Source organism: Barbus barbus (assembly GCF_936440315.1).
Source record: "Barbus barbus genome assembly, chromosome: 44".
Classification (NCBI taxonomy): Eukaryota; Metazoa; Chordata; class Actinopteri; order Cypriniformes; family Cyprinidae; genus Barbus; species Barbus barbus.
Genome location: NC_136722.1, coordinates 6,522,765 through 6,546,355, shown reverse-complemented (window position 1 = coordinate 6,546,355; position 23,591 = coordinate 6,522,765). Strand labels below are relative to the sequence as shown.

Genomic DNA, 23,591 nt, shown 5'->3' with positions numbered 1-23,591 from the left:
TAGCAACTAGACACAGTGTCAATAGTAAGAATAGGAGAATACTTATAAGAACTCATAAAGGCTATCTCTCTTGAGCTCCATAGCTATGCTATCGAGTACATAGCTTGCTATGTATTGGTATTAATATTGTTTTATATTAATTATGTTAATATTTAAAATTAACATTTATACGATATTTCATTTTATCATATATGTTTTGTAAATGGCCTATGGATTCTTTTTTGAAAGGCTCAAGGATTTCATCTATCTATCTATCTATCTATCTATCTATCTATCTATCTATCTATCTATCTATCTATCTATCTATCTATCTATCTATCTATCTATCTATCTATCTATCTATCTATCTATCTATCTATCTATGATAGCATCATATCATGTTTTATGTGTATAAACGTTTATACATGTTTTTAATGAAATGTAAAATGTCACCCATCCAAAAGTAAAAAGAAGAATAATCTTTTTTTGTTGTTGTTTGTTTTTTGTTTTTGTTTTTTTGTTAAGATGTGAAATCATAAATAATTTTAGTAATGGTAATTCACATTATCCCCTTAACCTCGGGTTTTACCAGTGCAATGTACTACAGAATTAAATCTTGTTTCAGAAACTACTAGTATTGGTTTTAATGGATAAACACGTTAACAAGAACAACCAACAATATAAATAAATAAATAAAATTATAATAATGCGCAAGTACAAATAATAATAATACAACAACACGTCACGCATCTAAAAATGTCCTGTGTCGAAAAACCACGTGACCCAGTAGCAGTCGTGACGTCACACAGCAGCAGAGGCGAACATCTCTTACTGAAGACATCAAAGACGGTAAGAACATTTATCTTTTACATATCCGTTTTCCTCTTTATCCACACGGTTAGCTCTTACACTATATATGTATATCTGACGTTATAAATGAGAGGATGAGTCATTTTATTGAATGAGGTGATGCTTGAATATGGATGTTACGTTAGGCCAGCCATTAGAGATTAAAAATATATTTATATTTGCTCTTATTGTGACTTCAATATTATGTTATATTTGCGTGGAAGAATAAACAGTTGACAGCATTTTAGTGATTAATAAATTGGAAATCTGTGTTATTCAGTCGAGCATATTTACTTAACGTTACTGTTTCATTAATGTATTCATTTATTCAATCATGAATTAATTTATTGACTCATTTCGTTCAAAATACAACTAACTTTACCTAAGCTCGCTGTCTGTAACTGATCTGCTTATATTTATTATTAGGATGATGCCAGAATGATTCGCTGTTGTCTTATTAAACAAAAATGCACGTCTTACAAATTAATATAAATTACGGGTGTTAGATGTTTCTCCGGTATTTGTTATTATATTAAATAATGTGATAAAATGATTGTTGGCACTGGGTAGATAGAGAGGAGCGCGTAATGACGCCCTTCAGAGCTGAAGGACAGAGATGTGAGAGATGTTGAGCCATCAGCCAATCAGCTCTCAGTGATGCGAGGGTTGTTGAGCTTCTTGGCCAATCAGCTCTTAGAGATTCAGGGATGCTGAGCTCTCAGCCAATCAGCTCTTAGAGATTCAGGGATGCTGAGCTCTCAGCCAATCGGCTCTTTGGGATGCGAGTGATGCTGAGCCCAGCTCAGAGACTCTCACATTAGAAGAGATGAAGCTGGTTTCTATTATATATATTATATATTAAATAAATGAGTGTTATAAAGGTTATAGTAGCATTGATGTAAATAATGTATCTATCTGTCTATCCTCCAGACTTACCAGAAGCGTCCAGTGGGATTGATTCCTGAGCCGTGGGTGAGTTCCTGTGGCCTGCAGCATCATGGGGGAGTTGTTCCGCAGTGAGGAGATGACTCTGGCCCAGCTCTTCCTCCAGTCTGAAGCGGCCTACTGCTGTGTCAGTGAACTGGGAGAGCTGGGAATGGTGCAGTTTAGGGATGTGAGTGGATACAGCTTGCTTTCTCTCTCTCTTCCTGCTCTCTCCTCTATCATATGCTGATAATGAGTTCAAACCTCTTTCTCTCAGCTCAACCCTGATGTGAACGTGTTCCAGAGGAAGTTTGTGAATGAAGTGAGACGTTGTGAGGAGATGGACAGGAAGCTCAGTGAGTGGATCGATACATACACAAACACATGCACCAAGACCAGTGACAGTCCTGACTCCTCAGAACGACTGACAGCTGCAGCTGGTTCTCTGATTGGGTAAAAAGGGTGGAAAAAGTCATGTGCTATCTGAAAGAACACATTATTATGTGTACCTCTCAAAAACATCACTTACAGAAACTTTAGGTTGAATACCAAAATAATTCATTTTAAAAAAGTAAGAAAAATGTACATGTAATGTCAAAAAGAACTTAGGCTGCATATTTTTATTTATGATTTTACATATAGATTACATCGGGGCTAACATCAAGGAAAACTGTTAATTTAATTATGTTGAACAAACCTGAAAATGAATAGATGTTTGTCTTAAAATATATTTGGAAATTTTAGCAATCATTTGCCACATAAATCTACAATATTTGAAAAAATAAAGGCCAGATTTTAATGCTGAAAATTCAGCTTTGCATTACAAGAATAAATTACATGTTAAAATATATTCAAATAGAAAAGACTTATTTAAAATTTGCCATTGAATAAGACACAAAAACTCTGTGAGAAATAATCATACAATTATTGAATAGCATTAGTAATTTGGTGCTGGTGTCATGTTCTGCAGGGTTCGTAGAGAAGGAAATTAAGAAAGCCAACATTCCAACAATGGACACTGGTGAGAATCCCGAAGTCCCATTTCCACGAGACATGATTGACCTTGAGGTAAGTTTACCCTCTCATGGTGCCATATGCTGTTATTTTTTGTGGAACACAAACAGTGAAATTTTAAAGAAACTTCATGCAGCTCTGGGCCATATGATAGTTCATAGTGATTACTATGTCTGCCAAGTTCTAAAAAAGGGGCCAAAACAGTCTGTTTCCATCAGTCTGATGGAAGACTTTTCAGCAGTATTTACACAATTGAACATAAAAGCACCTTTTAAGCTCTTACCAAGCCCTTTCTTCCATCTCATATGTTAATTCAGTGGCAAGGTCTCAGAATTTTCTATTCTTGGTTATGGAAACCTTTGGGAATATTTTGATATTTGTATTGTTAGTTTATAATATCCTTATTTTCTATTTATAATATTGATCACCAGGCAACCTTTGAGAAGCTGGAGAATGAGCTGAAGGAGATCAACACTAATCAAGAGGCCCTGAAGAAGAACTTTCTAGAGCTGACAGAACTCAAGCATATCCTCAGACGCACCCAGCAGTTCTTTGATGAGGTCTGTTCTCTCACAATATGATCACAAACTTCTTAGAGAGAGAGAGAGAAAAAACATTGACAAAAACCACCTAGACATTTCAGATGTTATTTAACCCTTTGATGCATGATGTCCACTACAGTGGAAAAATCTTTAAAAGCAACTTTATCCATTCACAATGAGATGTTACGTACAAACTACCTTTTACCCTTACCCATAATTATACCGGGCTCTCTTTAGATGGAGGATCCAAATCTTTTGGAAGAATCATCATCTCTGCTGGACCCCAGTGAGGCTGGTCGAGGTGCCCCACTGCGACTGGGGTGAGTTCTAAGATGCTGATATATATATTAATTTTATTAACGTGCGATTAACACAGCGCGCATATTCTGTTTGACCTGTGGCCTAGCCCGTAGTCGGAGAAATGGAGATGCACAGGGTTGCCAACTTAGCGACTTTTTTCCCTTCAAAAAAGCGTTCAAACCATATTTAGTTTCTGAGACTCGCCGGTACTGCCGCACAAGCGTGAGGTCTTGTTTTCCCAGCGCGCACACACACCTCTCTCTCTCTCTCTCTGCGTCTGATCTGTTCAGCGAGCAGCGGAGAGGAGCAATGCTTTCAGTTAAACAGATTATTTTGCTTCTCTAATTTTACATGCAAGTATAGCTGAAATCACAGCACAGCTATTGTCTTTATCTTATGTGTATTTGATTTAATCAGACAACGGCTCGATTATCAGGGTTTTTGTGCAGATTAACATCTTGGAAGGGAGAGCTTTATATTTAGTTTTAATGAGTCACGTTTCAGTCACTTTCATATTCATTCCCTTGTCTGACAACAGAAACAGTCAAATATATCAATGAAAGTTTATTGAGAATTTAGCTGAATCAAAATACAGTATTTGGGCACAGAGAGGCAAACAAATGTAATAATAAAAAACCTTATATATGTACATTTTGCATGTTCAGAAGAAGAGCTGTCCTGTCGGGCAAAAATATAAACTCAGTGCGAAGAAAGAGAAGCAATGGGAACCTGGTATTTCTATGTTCTTTTTTCATGTGCCTAATAGACATGAACAAGTTCTTTGAAAAACATCTATGACCTTTGAAACATGTCTTCATGTTCTATGTTGACTATGGTTTCAATAAAAATAAACATAGTTTATTTATTAAAAGTATACATTTAAGGTACATTTAGAACAGATAAAAATGTGCGATTAAGTTGCGATTAATCACGAGTTAACTCATGACAATCGTGCGATTAATCGCGATTAAATATTTTTAATCGATTGACAGCCCTATTATATATATACATTCTCGTTTAGTCATTTAGCAGATGCTTTTATCCAAAGCGACTTACAAACGAGGTCAGTGGAAGCAATCAAAATCAACAAAAGAGCAATGATATGCAAGTGCTATAACAAGTCTCAGTTAGCTTAACGCAGTACACGTAGCAAGGTTTTTTTTTTTATTATATAATAAATAAAAAGAAAACAGATAGATTCGAAAAAGAATAGAGTAAGCTAGTGTTAGAGGCCTTTTTTGCTTTTGTTAATTGTATAATAAATAAAAAGAAAACAAAAAGATAGAATAGAAAAAGATTAGAAAAGCGAGAGTTTTATTTTAAAGAAAACAAGCAGTTATTAAATGAATAAAGTTCAAGTCTAAAAGGGACAATTTTTTTTTTTTTTAAGAATAGAATTAGAATAGAGAGTGCTAGAGTTAGAGGGTCAAATAAAGATGGAAGATATATATATATACAGTATATATATATATATATATATATCCTTGATTCTATTCTATGTTTGTTTACCCTGTAGGTTTGTGGCTGGGGTAATAAACCGGGAGAGAATCCCCACGTTTGAAAGGATGCTGTGGAGAGTCTGCCGTGGAAATGTCTTTTTACGCCAGACAGAGATTGAGGACCCTCTTGAGGACCCCGCAACTGTTAGTGTCTATACGTATTCAGAATTATTTTCTCATCAAGTCAGTTAAGATGTTTGCATTTGACATCAGTGTGAGGGTGATAAAATATTGATCATGTTATGGGTCTTTGTTCATCACAGGGAGACCAGGTGCACAAATCTGTGTTTATCATCTTCTTCCAAGGAGACCAGCTGAAGAACAGAGTGAAGAAGATCTGTGAAGGGTGCAGCATGGTCTTTTCTGATCTTTTATTATTCACATAATTTCATCCAATGCTAATCACAGACTTTAAACTTCATCTCCAGGTTCCGTGCATCTCTGTACCCTTGCCCAGAGACCCCTCAGGAGAGGAAGGAAATGGCAGCAGGTGTCAACACCCGCATTGATGACCTCCAGATGGTAATGCTGTCCCAAAAAAGTCAGATTCTGTTTTTCTCAACATAATATTGTTGATTGTATTTAATTCTGTTTGAACTTGACCTCATGAAACCAGTTATATCTGCATGCAAAAATAGCATAAAATGTATTTCAGATGTTGACCATACAGTGTTTGATGTGTATTTGATCATATAGGTACTGAATCAAACAGAAGACCACCGGCAGAGGGTTTTGCAGGCTGCTGCGAAAACCATGCGTGTGTGGTTCATCAAAGTGAGGAAGATGAAGGCCATTTATCACACTCTGAACCTCTGTAACATCGACGTTACACAGAAATGTTTGATCGCTGAGGTCTGGTGCCCCGTTTCTGACCTTGATTCTATTCAATTCGCTTTGCGGAGAGGGACAGTAAGTAATATCAATCGAAATCGATATTCATTATAAATGATTTCAGCCACTGAGATGTTATTTTAGCCATTCAATACACCAGTGAAAGCAATGGAACTTTTTACTCCTCACTAAATATACATTTGTCATGATATTAAAAACCCATGCTTATAAACGAAAATGATTGAAATCATTTTTGTAGACTATTTAAATTGTGCCTCTATATTATTATTTTTTACTATGCTTATATTGTAATTACATGTAACAATAAACGGATTGGAGCAGATAGTGAAGGAAAAGCATCCATGCCAAGATGCCCCTCCTGAAGTTGATTGTATTTCAGTTTGTGTTATTTTATAGATTATGTGACTTTACTATTGTGTGGATACATGAGTTTACTATATTTGTGGAAATATTGCTAAAATGAGTAGATGCGATTGGCAGTATACTTTAATAATGGCCCCCTTTAGACATTCTGTTGACTATAAGTAACTTTGCAATTACATGTCAACTACTTAGAGTATAAGCAGACTGTTCATGTTAATAGAGTAAGTTGACAAGTACTTGCTAAGTTACTTATAGCCAATAGAATGTCTGTTAGGAGACCGTCTACTTATAATCCAGTGTCTGAGAAGTTACAGAATGTTAGCAGCATGTCTAAAGCGTCTATATAAAGTATTACCACACTGTAAAGGTAATAATGTCACTTTAATCAAGGCTTTTTTTAATGTAGGAACGGAGTGGCTCCACAGTTCCCTCCATCTTGAACCGAATGCAGACCAAACAGACTCCACCTACTTACAACAAGACCAACAAGTTCACCTCGGGTTTCCAGAACATCGTGGATGCTTACGGCATCGGGACATACCGAGAGATCAATCCAGGTACATCCAGATCAAAACAACCGTACTTTTACTATTTGGTTTAACAATGCGCAGTCCACTTTTTCTCAGGTAATAAATTATAACTTTGTTTTGTTTATAACACATGCATGATTGGATTTTTCTGTTTTGTTTCTTGCAGCGCCATACACAATCATTACATTCCCGTTCCTGTTTGCCGTCATGTTTGGGGACATGGGTCATGGAGTGCTGATGACGTGTGCGGCACTTTATCTGGTCATCAGAGAGAGCCGCCTGCTTGCTCAGAAGAGTGACAATGAGGTCTCAGCTGATCAATAATTATACAACATATAAGAAATCTCACATTTGGAGGTGTTTGTGTACTTCTAAACGTTAACAATGAACCTTTAGAAGATATAACATTCACATTTATAATAAATGATATTACATTTATAATAAAAAGGACATTTAAGGCATTTAAATATATCCAAAACCAGCTTCCTATTACAATAAGAAATATGCCAACTCAGAAAAAAAATTCTGTACTTTAAACCAATACATGAAATCTACAATTACATAATGTAATCATGAAGTCAAATTCAGAGGTGCCAAATTTTTGTGATGTGATTTGATGATTGTTTATAAATGTAAAAGTCATAAATGTCTAAGCTTAGATTTTATTTTCTCTCCCCTCTTGTGTGTGTAGATGTTTAGCATGATTTTTGCAGGACGCTACATCATTCTTTTGATGGGGATGTTCTCAGTCTACACCGGATTGATCTACAATGACTGCTTCTCCAAGTCCCTCAACATGTTCGGCTCAGGCTGGAGTGTGCGGCCCATGTTTTTTCCTAAGGGTAACTGGACGTAAGTTCACAAAATTAAATCAGTAAAAGTATAGAATATAATCAAACAACATCAGCAGTCATACACTCTTACTTTGATCGTCAAATGAATTTATAATGAAAATAACAAAAAGCAAACCATTAAAACAACATCTAAAATACAGCGTCTCATCTCATTTGTACTCCTGAAATTATTATTATATCCTGACTAACATTCACTTTTTAATGAATTTGATATTCTACTATTTCTATCCTATGTATTTATAGGTTTGAGACTCTGGATGGTAACGCAGTTCTTCAGTTAGACCCTGCTGTTCCTGGCGTGTTTGGTGGCCCCTATCCCCTGGGCATTGACCCCGTATGTATCACAAAACTACAGTATACACAAAGACATGCAGAGACAGCTTAGACAAATAAATTAATTCACACCTCAGATTCATTTTTACATCATGCATTTTTACTGCAGTGCCTTACAGAACTGTTTTGTACCGCTAAAAATAGCTGGACACCAATGAGACCGAAAGCTAGACCCATAGAGTTTACAAATGCCCGCACCAATTTTTACGGCAAGAAAAAGGTGGATAGAAATATAGAAATAGATATTACATATTGTATATACAGTAGTGTGTACTTATTGTATACATATATAGTTTAATTTAAAATAAGTTATTGTCAGTACATTTGGCAGTACAGTTGAACCATATTTCAAAGGCAAATAGAATTAAGAAATTACACATATAATTGTATTTAATATACATTTTTTCCCTTTTTTTCAGTTTATTGCAACAACATGCAATTAAGTGTCCAAAAGCAATACATTCGATTTTCACTTAAGTATTTCTATTACATTATTTCTGTAATAAGTAATCTTTTTTTTTTTTTAAATATGCTAAAATATACTTCTATTTCATGAAAGGAATGAGTGGATTAGAGGCCTTTTACATAGAATCTGGTCTTTGAGTGTAGACAAATTGGGACAGAATATATGTCTTCAGACATTTTTGTAAAAGTTGATAGAAAAAAAAAAATCCTTGTCAAACTCAACATTTTTCATGCTGTATTGCTTTATGTGCAAAGACCAATAATTACCTAAAGGCACAAATGAGACTACCTCTGTACATTTATACTGTGATTTATGTGTAGTATTATAAACGACCAAAATACAGTTTCAGCTTCAGTTCAAATTATAGCAGATCTACTGAGATGCTGTTATAAGACTGTTCTACTAATATTTCTGTTTTAGATTTGGAATATTGCCACCAATAAGCTGACATTCCTGAACTCGTTCAAGATGAAGATGTCTGTAATCCTGGGTGTCATTCACATGCTGTTTGGAGTCACGCTGTCCCTCTTCAATCACCTGTAAGTGTGTGTTCAAATGTGTGCGTGTGAAGCAGCTAGTGTACGAATTAATGACAGGGAATCGTCCTTTCATGTATTGTTCTAACTACAGATTTTTCCTTGTGTCTCACAGGTACTTCAAGAAAACTCTGAACATTTTCCTGGGTTTCATTCCTGAGATTGTGTTCCTGACCAGTCTGTTTGGTTATCTGATCCTGCTCATCTTCTACAAGTGGACGGCTTACGATGCAGTGACATCTAAAGATGCTCCCAGTCTTCTGATCGCCTTCATCAATATGTGTCTTTTCAACTACAATGATCCTACCAACAAACCCTTGTATAGAGGACAGGTAACACACGTTTACACAAAGAAAATAGTTGTAGATGGATGGAAGTCTGATTAGAATCAGATAGAATGGTCGGATCTCTTTCTATGTGTGCATAGACGGGAATTCAGTGTCTGTTGGTGGTGATAGCTCTGGCATGTGTGCCGTGTATGCTGGTGGTGAAGACTATGATCCTGCGCCGTCAGCACCTGTGGAAGAAGCACCTGGTATGTTTATTTACCAAATTTCATCTTTCACTTTCATTTTATGTCATTAATTCAGATACTGAAGTGTAATGTTGAAAGTGTTTGTTTTGTTTCATTGCCCATGATAAATGCAAACTACATAAATATTAGCAGATATGACAAACAAACACTCCTCTGATATTGGGGTTTGGAGTTACAGACTGTGAACATTGTGTTTCCTCAGTTGTTTTTAACAGCATGCCATGGGACAAAGCCAAGTATAACACCTTCATTGAGTTTCTTCATAGATTTATATATTGTGTGTGTATATGTCTATTTGATAGAGTAGAATTGTGCATGATTTTTCATCTGTTTAGTTAGGCTCACATGAGATTGTGAAGGAGGAGGCGACTTGGCCCAATGGGGCACCTACCATGCTGCAAGGCTTTACAGAAGGTTTAAGATTGTTTAGAATAGTTAGATAAAAGAAAAGAGGTAATAGATTACTTGTCTTCAATTCACATGACAATTTTAATCAATAGAAAGTACTGATGTTCTCAGAATGATGAAATACTTGATGATTGATGATTATGATATTATTTGTTTTAGAAAAATACTAATAATTTTAAGATTAGTGTGGAAATACACTCTGGAAAACAAAGATGATTTACAGTGGGCTTTTTTACCGTGATGCACAAGGGCACGTCTACAGTTTTTTTGTGATACAGCTAATGAAGTTCATCATAATGTTGAACTAGTATCGTTCTTGTTGAAATCAGGAAAAATCTGTGAAATTCAGCAGGATGGATTTTAAATTTTGTAAATCAATCTTGAAAGTGGCAATCATGCCCCAGAGACTATTAATACAAGTTTTAGTTTTATCCTTTAAAAGAATAATTCACCCAAAAAAGATTTGTAAAAATTTGCTCAAAATGTACTCATCCTCAGGCCAGCCAAGCTGTAGATGAGTCTATTTCTTCATATGAACATTTTTAGAGAAATTGAGCATTACATCACTTGCACAGTGAATGGGTGCCGTCAGAATGAGTTCGAACAGCTAAAAAAAAAAAAATTTTAGGTGAGCTATTCCTTTAACTTTCTATATACAGTAAAAAAAATGTAGTTAAGTGCATTAAACATGAACGTGCATTCACTCTAAGCACACTTAAGTGGCCTTTCATTTCATACATTTTTTCTGCAAGTAGGGTAAACGTACCTATTAATCTCACCAAAATCTACATTGAGACATTTTTAGTGCACCAAGATATTGGTTTCAGCTCAAAAAGTTATGTTAAATTAAAATATTAATCTGTCACACAAAAATATTTAATTTTAAATGACAAAAGCATTTCAATTAAGATATACATCATTAAATTCAAAAAGTCTGGCTGTGCTTAATGGGTACATTTTTGTACCCTTTAAGCACACCCCTGTTCCCATTAAACTCACATCATGTTTTATTAAAAATTATTGTTTATTTTAAGGACAATTTTTAAAGAATAATTGTAAAAATATATATTTTTTGAAGGTACAAAGTCAATCACACAAAAACAGAACACTAAAATAAAGCAACAAGTCATTCAAGTCGATCAGTTACAGTAGCTCACAGAAGTGAGTACACCCCTCACATTTTTGTGAATATTTTATTATATCTTTTCATGTGACAACACTGAAGAAATGACACTTTGCTACAATGTAAAGTAGTGAGTGTACAGCTTGTATAACAGTGTAAATTTTCTGTCCCCTCAAAATAACTCAACACACGGCCATTAATGTCTAAACCGCTGGCCACAAAAGTGAGTACCCCTAAGTGAAAATGTCCAAATTGGGCCCAATTAGCCATTTTCTCTCCCCGGTGTCATGTGACTTGTTTGTGTTACAAGGTCTAAGGTGTGAATGGGGAGCAGGTGTGTTAAATTTGGTGTTATTGCTCTCACTCTCTCATACTGGTCACTGGAAGTTCAACATGGCACCTCATGGCAAAGAACTCTCTGAGGATCTGAAAAAAAATAATTGTTGCTCTACATAAAGATGGTGTAGGCTATAAGAAGATCACCAAGACCCTGAAACTGAGCTTCAGCACAGTGGCCAAGAACATACAGCGGTTTAACAGGGCAGGTTCCACTCAGAACAGGCCTCGCCATGGTCACCCAAAGAAGTTGAGTGCATGTGCTCAGCGTCATATCCAGAGGTTGTGTTTGGGAAATAGACGTATGAGTGCTGCCAGCATTGCTGCAGAGGTTGAAGGGGTGGGGGGTCAGCCTGTCAGTGCTCAGACCATACGCCGCACACTGCATCAAATTGGTCTGCATGGCTGTCGTCCCAGAAGGAAGCCTCTTCTAAAGATGATGCACAAGAAAGCCCACAAACAGTTTGCTGAAGACAAGCAGACTAAGGACATGGATTACTGGAGCCATGTCCTGTGGTCTGATGAGACCAAGATAAAATTATTTGGTTCTGAAGGTGGCAAGCGTGTTTGGCGGCAACCAGGTGAGGAGTACAAAGACAAGTGTGTCTTGCCTACAGTCAAGCATGGTGGTGGGAGTGTCATGGTCTGGGGCTGCATGAGTGCTGCCGGCACTGGGGAGCTACAGTTCATTGAGGGAACCATGAATGCCAACATGTACTGTGACATACTGAAGCAGAGACTGGGCCGCAGGGCAGTATTCCAACATGATAACGACCCCAAACACACCTCCAAGATGACCACTGCCTTGCTAAAGAAGCTGAGGGTAAAGGTGATGGACTGGACAAGCATGTCTCCAGAGATAAACCCTATTGAGCATCTGTGGGGCATCCTCAAACAGAAGGTGGAGAAGCGCAAGGTCTCTAACATCCACCAGCTCCGTGATGTCATCATGGAGGAATGGAAGAGGACTCCAGTGGCAACCTGTGAAGCTCTGGTGAACTCCATGCCCAAGAGGGTTAAGGCAGTGCTGGAAAATAATGGTGGCTACACAAAATATTGACACTTTGGGACATTTTCACTTAGGGGTGTACTCACTTTTATGGCCAGCGGTTTAGACATTAATGGCTGTGCGTTGAGTTATTTTGAGGGGACAGCAAATTAACACTGTTATACAAGCTGTACACTCACTACTTTACATTGTAGCAAAGTGTCATTTCTTCAGTGTTGTCACATGAAAATATATAAAATATTCACAAAAATGTGAGGGGTGTACTCACTTCTGTGAGATACTGTATATATTCATATTGAAGTGTCATCTAAGTACATTGCAACATCTATACTAGTCCATGTTCAGCTAAGTAACATTCAAAAATCAAATAAAACAAACCAATTGTTACGTTTGTACTCCAAGGAGGTACACAAAACACGGCAGGCAGGCAGGTATATAAAAAACAATAAGCTTTACTCACGACGACAAAGGCAGGTGTAGCACATACAATAGCGGACACATGAACAGGGGAGAACACAGGCTATAAAGGCAGGTTAATTAACTAATAATCATGGGGATAAACTAGGAAGGTAGACAGTGACATAACTAAACAAAAACAGATCAGAATCGTGACACCAATAAAACATTTAATTAATGGGGATGAACACAGAAACTAGCCTCATTATAAACCTCTTTTTAAATGGATGTCAACTTATCTATAGTCTCTTATGGCTGGAATACACTACATTATTTTTGCCCCGATTTTCCACAGATTTACAGTCTGGAAAAGTTGATGCTAGTTGCCAAAGATCGGAGCCAGTCTGCAGATTTGAGTCGACTGATTCCATAGAAAATCGATTAACTTAAATTAAAGTGACAACCATCAGTTAATATTTAAAGTCTGTTTATGACGTATTTGCATAGACGTTCAATGTGGAAGAGCTTAAAGAGAGCACACTGAGCTTAATGGGAGCAGCAACAATTTATTAAAATGACAGGATTTTGATAAATAAATAGTCTAGGTCATGTATTAAGTTCATACATATTTTAATATGAACAACTATTATTAACAATATCTATGAAATTACACTTTTTCTTATTGATGTCACACTGAAGCTGTGTGATCTTCATAGTAGTGTACCCTTTAAGCTCACCTTAAAGTAATATGAAATCTTTCAAAGTTACAGCACTGTAAAACCACAGACCAGCAATAAATTGTCAATTTATAATATTATGGATGCAAAAGTACAAGCCAGTAATGCCTGTGAAGTAATATATTAGCGTAGCACACAATCTCATACAGCTAGTCAGCTAACTGTAGCATCTGCGCTGTTGCTAAAACTATCTTTTGGATCTAACTGTAATTATTTCCCACATCCAAGTTCCAGGTTATAATATGCAAAGGTTTGAACGTTTCAAAATGGCAGTGTGCACACATGGAGACTCATATCTCAGCGTGCAATGATCTGACTGACTTGAAATTATAGGAGGTATATAGTAATAAAGTATATAGTTAAGACATCAAGTAGGATAATACATTTTGTTTTTCTTTTTATAATCTGATCTCAAAAATGGGGGTACGTGAGCTTAATAGGTACATTACCCTACAGTTTTTTAGATTTTTTTAAGATCTGTGCACTTGACAATTTATGTCAATTAATCAATCAAATATTTAAACTGAATGGATAGCATGTTTTTTTTTTAAATAAAAGAAAGCGCACTAATAAAATTAACAAAAATAGTTCATTTCTGATACAGGCCCAGCAGGTGTAGCTCCATTGTGTTTGGTAGGTGCCCCAAACACAGCATATACTCAGACGGCCCATGGCGTGCTGATAGCCACACAGACCTTGTTTGTATTTAGTCCCAGATGAGGGAGGCAAGACCTGCAGAGAATCTAGAAACTTTAGAGCAGACAGGCTCACCCACCGGACTCACCCAACAGGGCACGCAGAAGTTCGGTGGCGTCCGGATCGGAAACGGGCCTACAGAGGACGAGGCGGAGATCATTGACCACGACCAACTCTCGCAGCACTCAGAGGAAGGAGATGAGGTGGGCGGAGTCTGTGATGTCAGCCAGTGGTACATAACACATGGAATTATTTGAATTGGGAATATCACTCCAGTAATGTTTTTTTCTAAAATATATTGGAGCATATTTCTCATATACATAAAAATACAACCTAATCACAACAGCTTAAAAACATTTTGATGGCACACAAATGTTGTAGTTTGTGATAAAGAAACCATAGTTTATATACTACCAATGTTTTAAGGGTATCTGCTTAGAGAGACTGATTAAAGGATTGTTATCCTACAGTAATTTGAGAAATGTAAACAGACTTGGTGAGCAGTCTGACTCACCCGCTCCAAACATACCCACCACTGGAATGTGCAAAATATTTTCATCCTCTGTCTTAACTTTTGACATTGCCCTGAACCCTCTGTTCCATCATGTGCTGAGCAGATAGAAACAACAAATACTGAAAATACACTTGAATTAATTAAAGACTGCTTTCTTGGTAGCACAATGAAACCTGTCATGAATATTTCCAAATAATATTTTTCTCCAGAATCAATAAAAATACATGCAGTTATATTTTGCATAAAGAAAATGAAGCATGTTTTTAAGACCATTAAGATATTTTACTCTAAATTAAGTATTTTACCCAAAGTTCTAATTACTCTAATGGTAAATGTATATATATATGTATACAGTATATATATTTTAATTGGGAAGTGTTTATATTTTATAGTAGCATTTGTTGTAATACCTGATTCAAATAAAATGTATTGTATTACATTGTTGTAGTAAAAATATATTACAATCATGAGAATCTCAAAAAAATAAAACCAGATCCATTACAGCTGCAGTAAGAAATGTGCTTAATTGTTATAAAAAATAATGTCACAATGCAAACAAATCTTAATACTTATATTTAATATATGACTTAAATACTATAGTAATGCTTAATAAAAATTCAACTACATAGCAAAAGTTGGTGTGACTTAGACGTTTTCTTGAGAGACCTATTAGATCTTGACAATTTGAACAAGCAACAAATTTATGTAATTTTATTATTAAATGTTAAATGTGCCTTCACTTATTGATGTGTGGTCTTTTTAAGACACAATCGAAACAGAATGTTAGCTATATGATGATTCAATAGTTTTGGAATGCATTGAAGTTTTGAAACTTGATTATTTATGGCAATCCGAATTGAATCTTTCTGTAATTTATTATTATGAGTAACATGATGAGTTATGACTGAGGTGAAGGTCTGTGGTATTACTCACACATGGCATTAATTGTTCGCGGTGAAAGAGGATTGCATAGATGCTCATCTGCTGAGATGGAAAAATTTCGTACGAGTGCAAACATAAGGACAGGATCCAGCATGCATATATCAGAATATTGAATAATAGTAGTCTATCAGTGCTGGGTGCACGTGTGCCAGAGTTAAAGAGAATACTACACACACCTGCTAAAGAATGAGTTTCCTAACAGATTGCTTTCTTTGTCTGATCTGTACCCTTTGACCTGCTTTACTTATTATTCTCATTGGTATGCATTAATATTTCATGCAATTCATTTCACATGACTTAGAAACATTAATACTATTCTCTCTGATTTGTTTATCTAAAACACTGTTCTCTACTTTTCAAGCATTCAGAGGAAGAACCGGTAAGATACGTTTCTGTATTGTTCTGTTACTTTTTCATAAATCATTATATAAATTCTTCATGGAAAGAATTTAGTAGAAATATTTTATTCAAACACATTTTATTTTAATTAACAGCTTATAAATAGATGTATGTAAATATAAAATATACTCAAAACAAGTCATTTAATAATTTTCTCAAAATATTGAGTGCAATCAAACTGTGAAAAATTGTTTAGAATGTACATGTAGGTGGATGAAATGGTCATCCGTGACACACTGCAGATTCTTATTTCTATACATGATTGTTAGAATTATGTATATCCTTGATATTGTGTTATTGAGTTAATGCACACTAGTGTAATCTATGCACTGTCACTCAATAACCTTGGCCTTCTGGTTCCTATGATATCCTGGTAACACCCCTCTGCTGTAGAACAATGAATGTGTTACGTCAGGTTTTCCATGGTGGCTTTTGAGCCATTCGGCACTCTTAACAAAAGAGTCAAGTGGAAAAGGGAAACCGGCCTCTGCCAAGCCAAACTTTGCAAGACTTTACAAGTGGGAAGAATCAGTCCTATCTTTTCCCTCTTGATAAACACACCTGATATCAGCGCTCCATCAATTATTATTATTATTTTTATTTCATGCTGAGTAAAACTTATTTCTATTGCGCATAATCTTTGACCATCTAAGCATCCTGGACATGTTGATAGACTCGAGTGCTGTCCATTCATTTAGGCCATGTTCAGATTGATATTTTTATTTTTTTCTGTCATAAAGAATGATTTATGATCAACTTTTATTTTTTTTCTATGTCATTTTTTCATAACACAAACCATATGGAATCTGATCTTTTTAATTCTAATTTGGGCCACTTCCATATGAGGGAATTCATGCAACTTTTGTGTCACTCTAGATCAACGTTTATCACAATTCAAGTCAATCTAGGGATTTTACATACCATAGGTCCTTGGTCACTTGGTTAATATGGAAGACAGCTGCAAAGGTAGTCAGTGGGGGACAGTGATAGGTGTTAGAAGTCAGAAATATTACAGTAACAGCTCTATACAAGCAAAACTTTTTCAAAAAGTATATGCGAAAAACATCCTCATCCTCATTGCCTGTGAACAAATTTGCTGGCTTCAGTTTACTTCTGTATGACAGTGTGCTGTCTTTCTTTTTTTTTCTTTTGCACATACATGTCAGTTCAGGACCGTGACCACTTCACATTTACATCAGATATGTGCCATATTTAAAAAAAACTAAAATCGTTTCGTTAGACAAACAAAAAAAATAAAAAATTGGATATATGAGAATGAGAATTGAGTCTAGGCTTGCTATGTAGCCTGTTAGTTTTCTCATTTTTTTTTCATATAGTTTTGGGTTTGTGCACCCCTGGAAACCATTTCACACATACATTTCATTCATATAGCATGCATAAGCATATATCTGAAAAGCCAGTATACATTTCCATTCTTTTTCCAATCCACTTGTCCTATATAGGGACTGGATCACCAGTCAGTTGCAGCACTCTGCATTTATTATAAACTAAACTTTTAGACTCTTCATAGAACAGTGGTTGCCAGAAGGGGATCTGTGATCTTTAGATGGAAAATGAGAAAACTTGCTTGTCTCTCTGTAATCTCTCTGGACTGTTAAAAGACAGGAAAAACATCACTGACATCACAATCACAGGTCAATTGTTCTCAACACTAATGCATCTTACACAATATGAAAATATTATGATGGAAAGTGAAGATGAATTACAGAGCCAGTGCTCCTTAATAGAAGAGTGTTGTTTTCTACTGCTCATTTATCATTTCTTAATCAGATAACACTTTACTTGCCACATTTGCATAAAATGTGGCTTCAGTTTAAGAAGCTTCCAGTAGAAGATGAACTGGATCTTACATTCAAAGATCCTTATTGACCCTTTCTTGTTGTTTTGTTTTCTTTTGTAGTTTAACTTTGGAGATGTGGCTGTTCATCAGGCCATTCACACTATAGAGTACTGTCTGGGCTGCATCTCCAACACTGCCTCATACCTGCGGCTCTGGGCCCTTAGTTTGGCTCATGCTCGTAAGTTAACACACACACACACAGATATTCACAACACATCCACAGGCTTGTTAAAATTGATCTCCGTCTTTCTCTGTCTGTCTATCAGAGTTGTCTGAGGTTCTTTGGGGAATGGTGATGCGTCTTGGACTGTCCTCGAGGAGTGGTGGTGGATTCTTTGGCCTGTCCATCATTTTCTCTGCCTTTTCCACGCTAACAGTGTGCATCTTACTCATTATGGAGGGACTGTCTGCATTCCTGCATGCTCTGCGCTTGCATTGGTGAGTTAAACACACATATCAACACACAGGGCTGTAATTTACCAGTGTAACCACATACAAATGAATTCATCTTTAACATTTTTATAGACATTTTAAAAGACTACTCAAAAATACCATTTGAGCTATACATCTAGTTCAGTCATGAAACTCTAGATGGGTCTTCTGATAGCACATCATTTACCACACAGCATAAGCATGGCCTCTGTTCAATCTACAGCCAATAAGATTGTTTGCTCAGCAGTTAATGTAGCAGTTCAAGACCCTTATTCATCGTCTGGTATCGTTTATAACCCTTTGAAGCTGTACTGAAACTGTAATTTTGACCTTCAACCGTTTGGAGTCCATTGAAACTAACTCTATGGATAAAAATCATCAAAAACCTTAATTTCTTTTCGACTGAAGAAAGAAATACATAAACATCTTGGATGACATGGGGGAGAGTCAATTTTAATTTGAAAGTGAACCAATACTTTAAATAGTCTTGTTCAGTGTTCACTGTATACTAGTTCTGCAGAATGCTAACCTCCACCAGCTCCACCTGTTTACATCTGCTAGGGTATTTATGTATGCCTATTTGTGCAGCAGCAGCAGCATCATATCTTACATGCTCACAGCAGCGCGTCTGTGTATCTGTTGGCAGTAGCAAGTCATAGTTGCCCATTATAGACAAAGTTGGAGAAATGGCTTGAATAATAGTTTACCCACAGAGGTATGAAAGTTTCAGAAATAAAGGCACAAATATGTTGAAAATGACAAACTTTGCATAGCATATAGTTGTTCAACCTCAGTATTCCCCATCAACTATTCTCATATAGAGTATTTTTAAGCAGGTAGGATGATCTTTGCACAGAACATTCTGAGAAATGAGTGCTAGTGTTTATTTTACAGTCTGTGTAAAATGTATAAATTGAAGTTTATACAAAGCAAATGTAACAGTTCTGTTAATCAGTCAAGTGAGAACTGTTATCAAATGTTGCCAGTAATCTTAAAATTGAACAATAATGTAGGTATGTTGTAAGCAGAGGTGGGTAGAGTACCCAAAAACTGTACTCAAGTAAAAGTAAAAGTACTTCTAGAAATATTTACTCAAGTAAAAGTCAAAGTAATAGTCTGAATAGTTACTTGAGTAAGAGTAAAAAAGTACCGGATAAAAAAACTACTCAAGTAGTTAGTTACTAGTTACTTTGGATCATATAGGTACTGAATATAGTCTATTTTTATTTAGATAGATTACATTTATTTAATGTGTATGTGTATACACACACACAGACACACACACACACACACTGCCGTTCAAAATATATATATATATATATATATATATATATATATATATATATATATATATATATATATTTTAATGTAATTTATTTCAGTGATGCAAATCAGAATTTTCATCAGCCTTTACCACAGTCTTCAGAGTCACATAATCCTTCAGAAATCATGTTGATTTATTATCAGTGCTGCTCTTTTTAGCTTTCTATTCATCAAAGAATACTGAACAAAATGTCACAGGTTCCAAAAAATATTACGCAGCAAAACTGTTTCCAACACTGGTAATAAATCGATATATTATAATGATTTCTGAAGGATCATATGACTCCGAAAACTGAATTTGCATCACTGAATTAAATTATATTTTAAAGTAAATTAATTATGTATTATCCTATAACCTCTGACACTGAAACCTCTGAAAACGCCTCACATGACTGCTCTGAACATAACGAAACAAATGCATATTGACGGATCTTCTGTTCTGCAAAATGTAAACAAATGTAGCCTATATTTTTGCAAGCGTAAATATTGTAAAAATATGAATATTAATTGTGTCTAGAACAGGCCGTGCGCCGATGCGCAGAGCTAACGCGGGTTCCGTGGGTTAATTTCATACTCTGTGACAGCTTATTTAATGTATAAATTATACATTGTATTTAATGTAAGGTACATGTACAACAAACTGGTGATGTCATAGTGGTATCGTGGCCTATACCTGTGGAACAGTAGACAGCACACGCGGTGTTCATCTAATAAAGATCTTCATATAGCTCTAGCAAACAAGCCTTTGCAGATGTGCTTTCAACTGACTGTAGATCCAAAGCCACGTCTTCAGCGCTCTTAATGTTCTTAAACTCTCTGTTATCTGAGTGAGAACCGCTTCAGAGACTCAGCGCGTGCGGCAGGGAACTGAACGAATCATTCAAACTGATTCACGAACCGATTCACTGGTTTGCCAACTGGTTTGATAAAGCCTTTAAACAGAATCGACTCAAAAGAATGAATCATTCGCGAATGGGCATCGTTCATTGCCCAGAGAAAAGTAGACGGCGCGTTTGGAATAAACCAAAGCATTTTTAACTTGTATTGCATTAAGATACAGTAACGAGAGGAGAGTCGCCCACAGTAACGAAGTAAAAGTACCGTTTTTTCTCTAAAAATATACTTGAGTAAGAGTAAAATTACCCATTTTAAAATATACTCTAAAAGTATTAGTTACCCAAAAAATTTACTCAAGTAAATGTAACGAAGTAAATGTAACTCGTTACTACCCACCTCTGGTTGTAAGAGGGCATGAGTGTCATTTGGCCCACTAATAGCTGCCACAGTATAACAGACTCTCCACCGGCTGACACATTCCTCATATGGTTATACAGCCCAACCCGATTCTCATCCTTTCACTTCCACACACTTATGCGTTTGAGGAAATAACCACAAGTAAACAAAGATGCAAGTATATTGTTGTCAACAGGAATCCACAGGTGTTTTTAATATTAAATATCCTGCTCAGCACCGCTCTGACATTGTGTTCTTTTGTCCTGTCCGTCCTGTCATTTAGGGTGGAGTTCCAGAACAAATTCTACACAGGACAGGGCTTCAAGTTTGTCCCGTTTTCCTTCGAGAGTATCCTGGAGGGTCGATTTGACGAATGAGCTACTTCAACTTGATCAAATATCATCAATTCCCACTCCTGCATGGATCCTGTCTCACCCTGTCCTCTTCAGGAGCAGTGCTGTCTGGTGACGTGTTTGTAAGATGTGACCCCTAACCTCTAAATGCACATTTTCCTGGCTGTTTTTGACATGTGCTGTGTTCTGTAAGCCTTTCAGCCAGATTTATAACCTCACTTTATGTAAACAGTCCTTTAAAACAGTGTGGTAACTATAATGGATGTTACAATGTTTGGAAATCTAGATTAATTAATTATTTTAAATAATTTTACAAACTGCACTCAAAAAAGGGCTTTTCACCCTGCTCTTAACCCTGGGTTGTCGCCATTCTAAATCCCGATTTTAACCCCAGGAAAAGGTACATTTTACACTAATTTAAAAGCAGGGTTAGAGCCAGGTTGCGCTGCCAAACTTGTGCAGTGTGAAATAGTGTGATGTTAGAATGTTTTGGCTAGATGCTTAGCAGCAGATACCCAATCCTGTGCCTCATATCCACATGCTTTGGACAGTCATGGAAACATTTCATAAATGTGATTTCATCATTTGAGGGGAAATATGTTAACTTATAACACAAAACATGTGAATTGAAGTACCTGATAGTCTGCAATATATGCAAATAAGAACATTAAGCAAGGGTTGAGGAATTTACCGTGTGAAACATCAGCATAAGAATAGCCAGTGTGAATGTTTAACCTTGGGTAAATTATGATCAGTGTGAAAAGCCCTTAAGAGGAATATCCAATGACAACTGAGAACTGCCATTGTAGAGCAGAGCTTAACTGGGGGAAAAACATGCATGTTCACTATAGAAACTTCCATGGTATTTCCTCTGATATTTCCATCAGTAAGTCTAGCCTTTATGGTTAAATGACATAACGGCTCATTAGATAAACATGAGCTTTTCCTAATTATGATGTTACTTTGCACCCGTTGTGTCTCTCCACAAACCATTCTATTGTATTTGTGTTGTTTTGAAGGGACAGATAAAGTAGCTGGTTGCAGGGATATCGCCTTGTTAAACTTAATTGAGAACTATTCAACTTGATCCCAAATGTGGATATAAAGCAGCTAGTCAAAAAAGCAACAGAATAAAGGTTAACATCCTGTTACTGAGTAAATATCACAAGTCTCATGAGGCAGCTCGTAAAAACTAGTCAGTGTCTGGTGGACTGTCTTCAGCCGTTTCTTGCTCAAAAATGAAACATATCAACATGGAAATAAAATGTTAAAGATTTACTTTATTATTTAGTTATTTGTTGCTGTGTTTGATTGTTTTGCTGTGGTGTTGTGGCAAGTCTTTATAAGAGAGTGCATGGATTTCAAAGCTGTCTGTTGTTGTAAAACCCAGTTCAATTAAAGATCTTGGAACAATAATCTCATGTCATTGTTTCTATTAGATCTAAGACTGTTCTCATCAAGTACACATTTGATCGTTGGCCTTGAAGGGTCTCATTTGGTGTTGTGTGACTTGCATATTTGTTATAAAATCAGATTTAGTTTGAATTCATTTTACATAAAAAATAGATCTCGTTTCTTGACCCTGTGGCCATGGAAGGGATAGAAACGCCTCGTAAGACAATGAAAAACTTAATGAATCCACCAGGCTTTACAGCTCTAGTGGCTCCAGATTTCCTCCATGTTTGTGTCCAGCTTCCTGTTCATGCAGAGGGAGGAAAAGAGGCAAGCATGGATGGAAAAATAGAATCTATGCTCTGAGAACTATTTATTATTCAATTACTCTCTAGTGTGAACTCACTATGCTGCATTAAGCTACTGTGCTGTTTTATTAAGTTTTATATATAGCAGAGATGGCCATTATTACTGCTAAAACAAGACAGATATGTTATAATAAACAAGCAGGTCCATATCTGCATGCCAAGTCCTCAAAAGGTGCCCATAAACATTTATGCATTTATTATATATTCTATCTGATTTGATTATCCATTTGGTGTCAAAATAAGTAAACATTTCCAATATAGTTCCAATTTAGCAAAAAATAGACCAACAGCAACTGCCTGCTTTTCGCTGGCCAATAGTTTTTCCCCATTATGGCCCCATTATGTAGAGTATAGCTGAACTATACACACGTGACTCTTTTTTTCTCTCATTATTTTCACCCAGTGACAAAACCATAAAGGCCTTCAACTTTCGATTGGTGAAAGGTGCAGGTTTATGCAATTTGCCATTCATGGTGTGCTCCCTACTGGATAG

The 23,591-nt window shown here is 36.1% G+C and overlaps 1 protein-coding gene across 4 annotated transcripts; it reads left to right on the top strand.

Moving 5' to 3' along the window:
- The first annotated feature begins 764 nt into the window (after nucleotides 1-764).
- On the top strand, nucleotides 765-22,746 carry atp6v0a1b (ATPase H+ transporting V0 subunit a1b). 4 transcript variants are annotated; one of them, XR_013783642.1, is made up of 21 exons: nucleotides 765-828; nucleotides 1,759-1,942; nucleotides 2,030-2,108; nucleotides 2,723-2,820; nucleotides 3,198-3,326; nucleotides 3,546-3,628; nucleotides 5,125-5,251; nucleotides 5,371-5,453; nucleotides 5,536-5,629; nucleotides 5,804-6,016; nucleotides 6,729-6,879; nucleotides 7,019-7,158; nucleotides 7,544-7,704; nucleotides 7,950-8,040; nucleotides 8,926-9,044; nucleotides 9,157-9,373; nucleotides 9,469-9,576; nucleotides 14,377-14,497; nucleotides 18,058-18,175; nucleotides 18,264-18,435; nucleotides 21,269-22,746. XR_013783642.1 is itself a non-coding variant. In XM_079406296.1 (21 exons), exons 2-21 carry the CDS (start codon nucleotides 1,826-1,828, stop codon nucleotides 21,360-21,362), a joined length of 2,502 nt encoding a protein of 833 aa, XP_079262422.1. In that variant the 5' UTR covers nucleotides 765-828; nucleotides 1,759-1,825; the 3' UTR covers nucleotides 21,363-22,746. The 4 variants fall into 4 exon arrangements, 2 of the variants coding, with proteins under 2 accessions (XP_079262422.1, XP_079262421.1); XR_013783643.1 differs by having other exon boundaries at nucleotides 14,296-14,497; XM_079406296.1 differs by having other exon boundaries at nucleotides 14,377-14,484.
- Nucleotides 22,747-23,591: the final 845 nt, after the last annotated feature.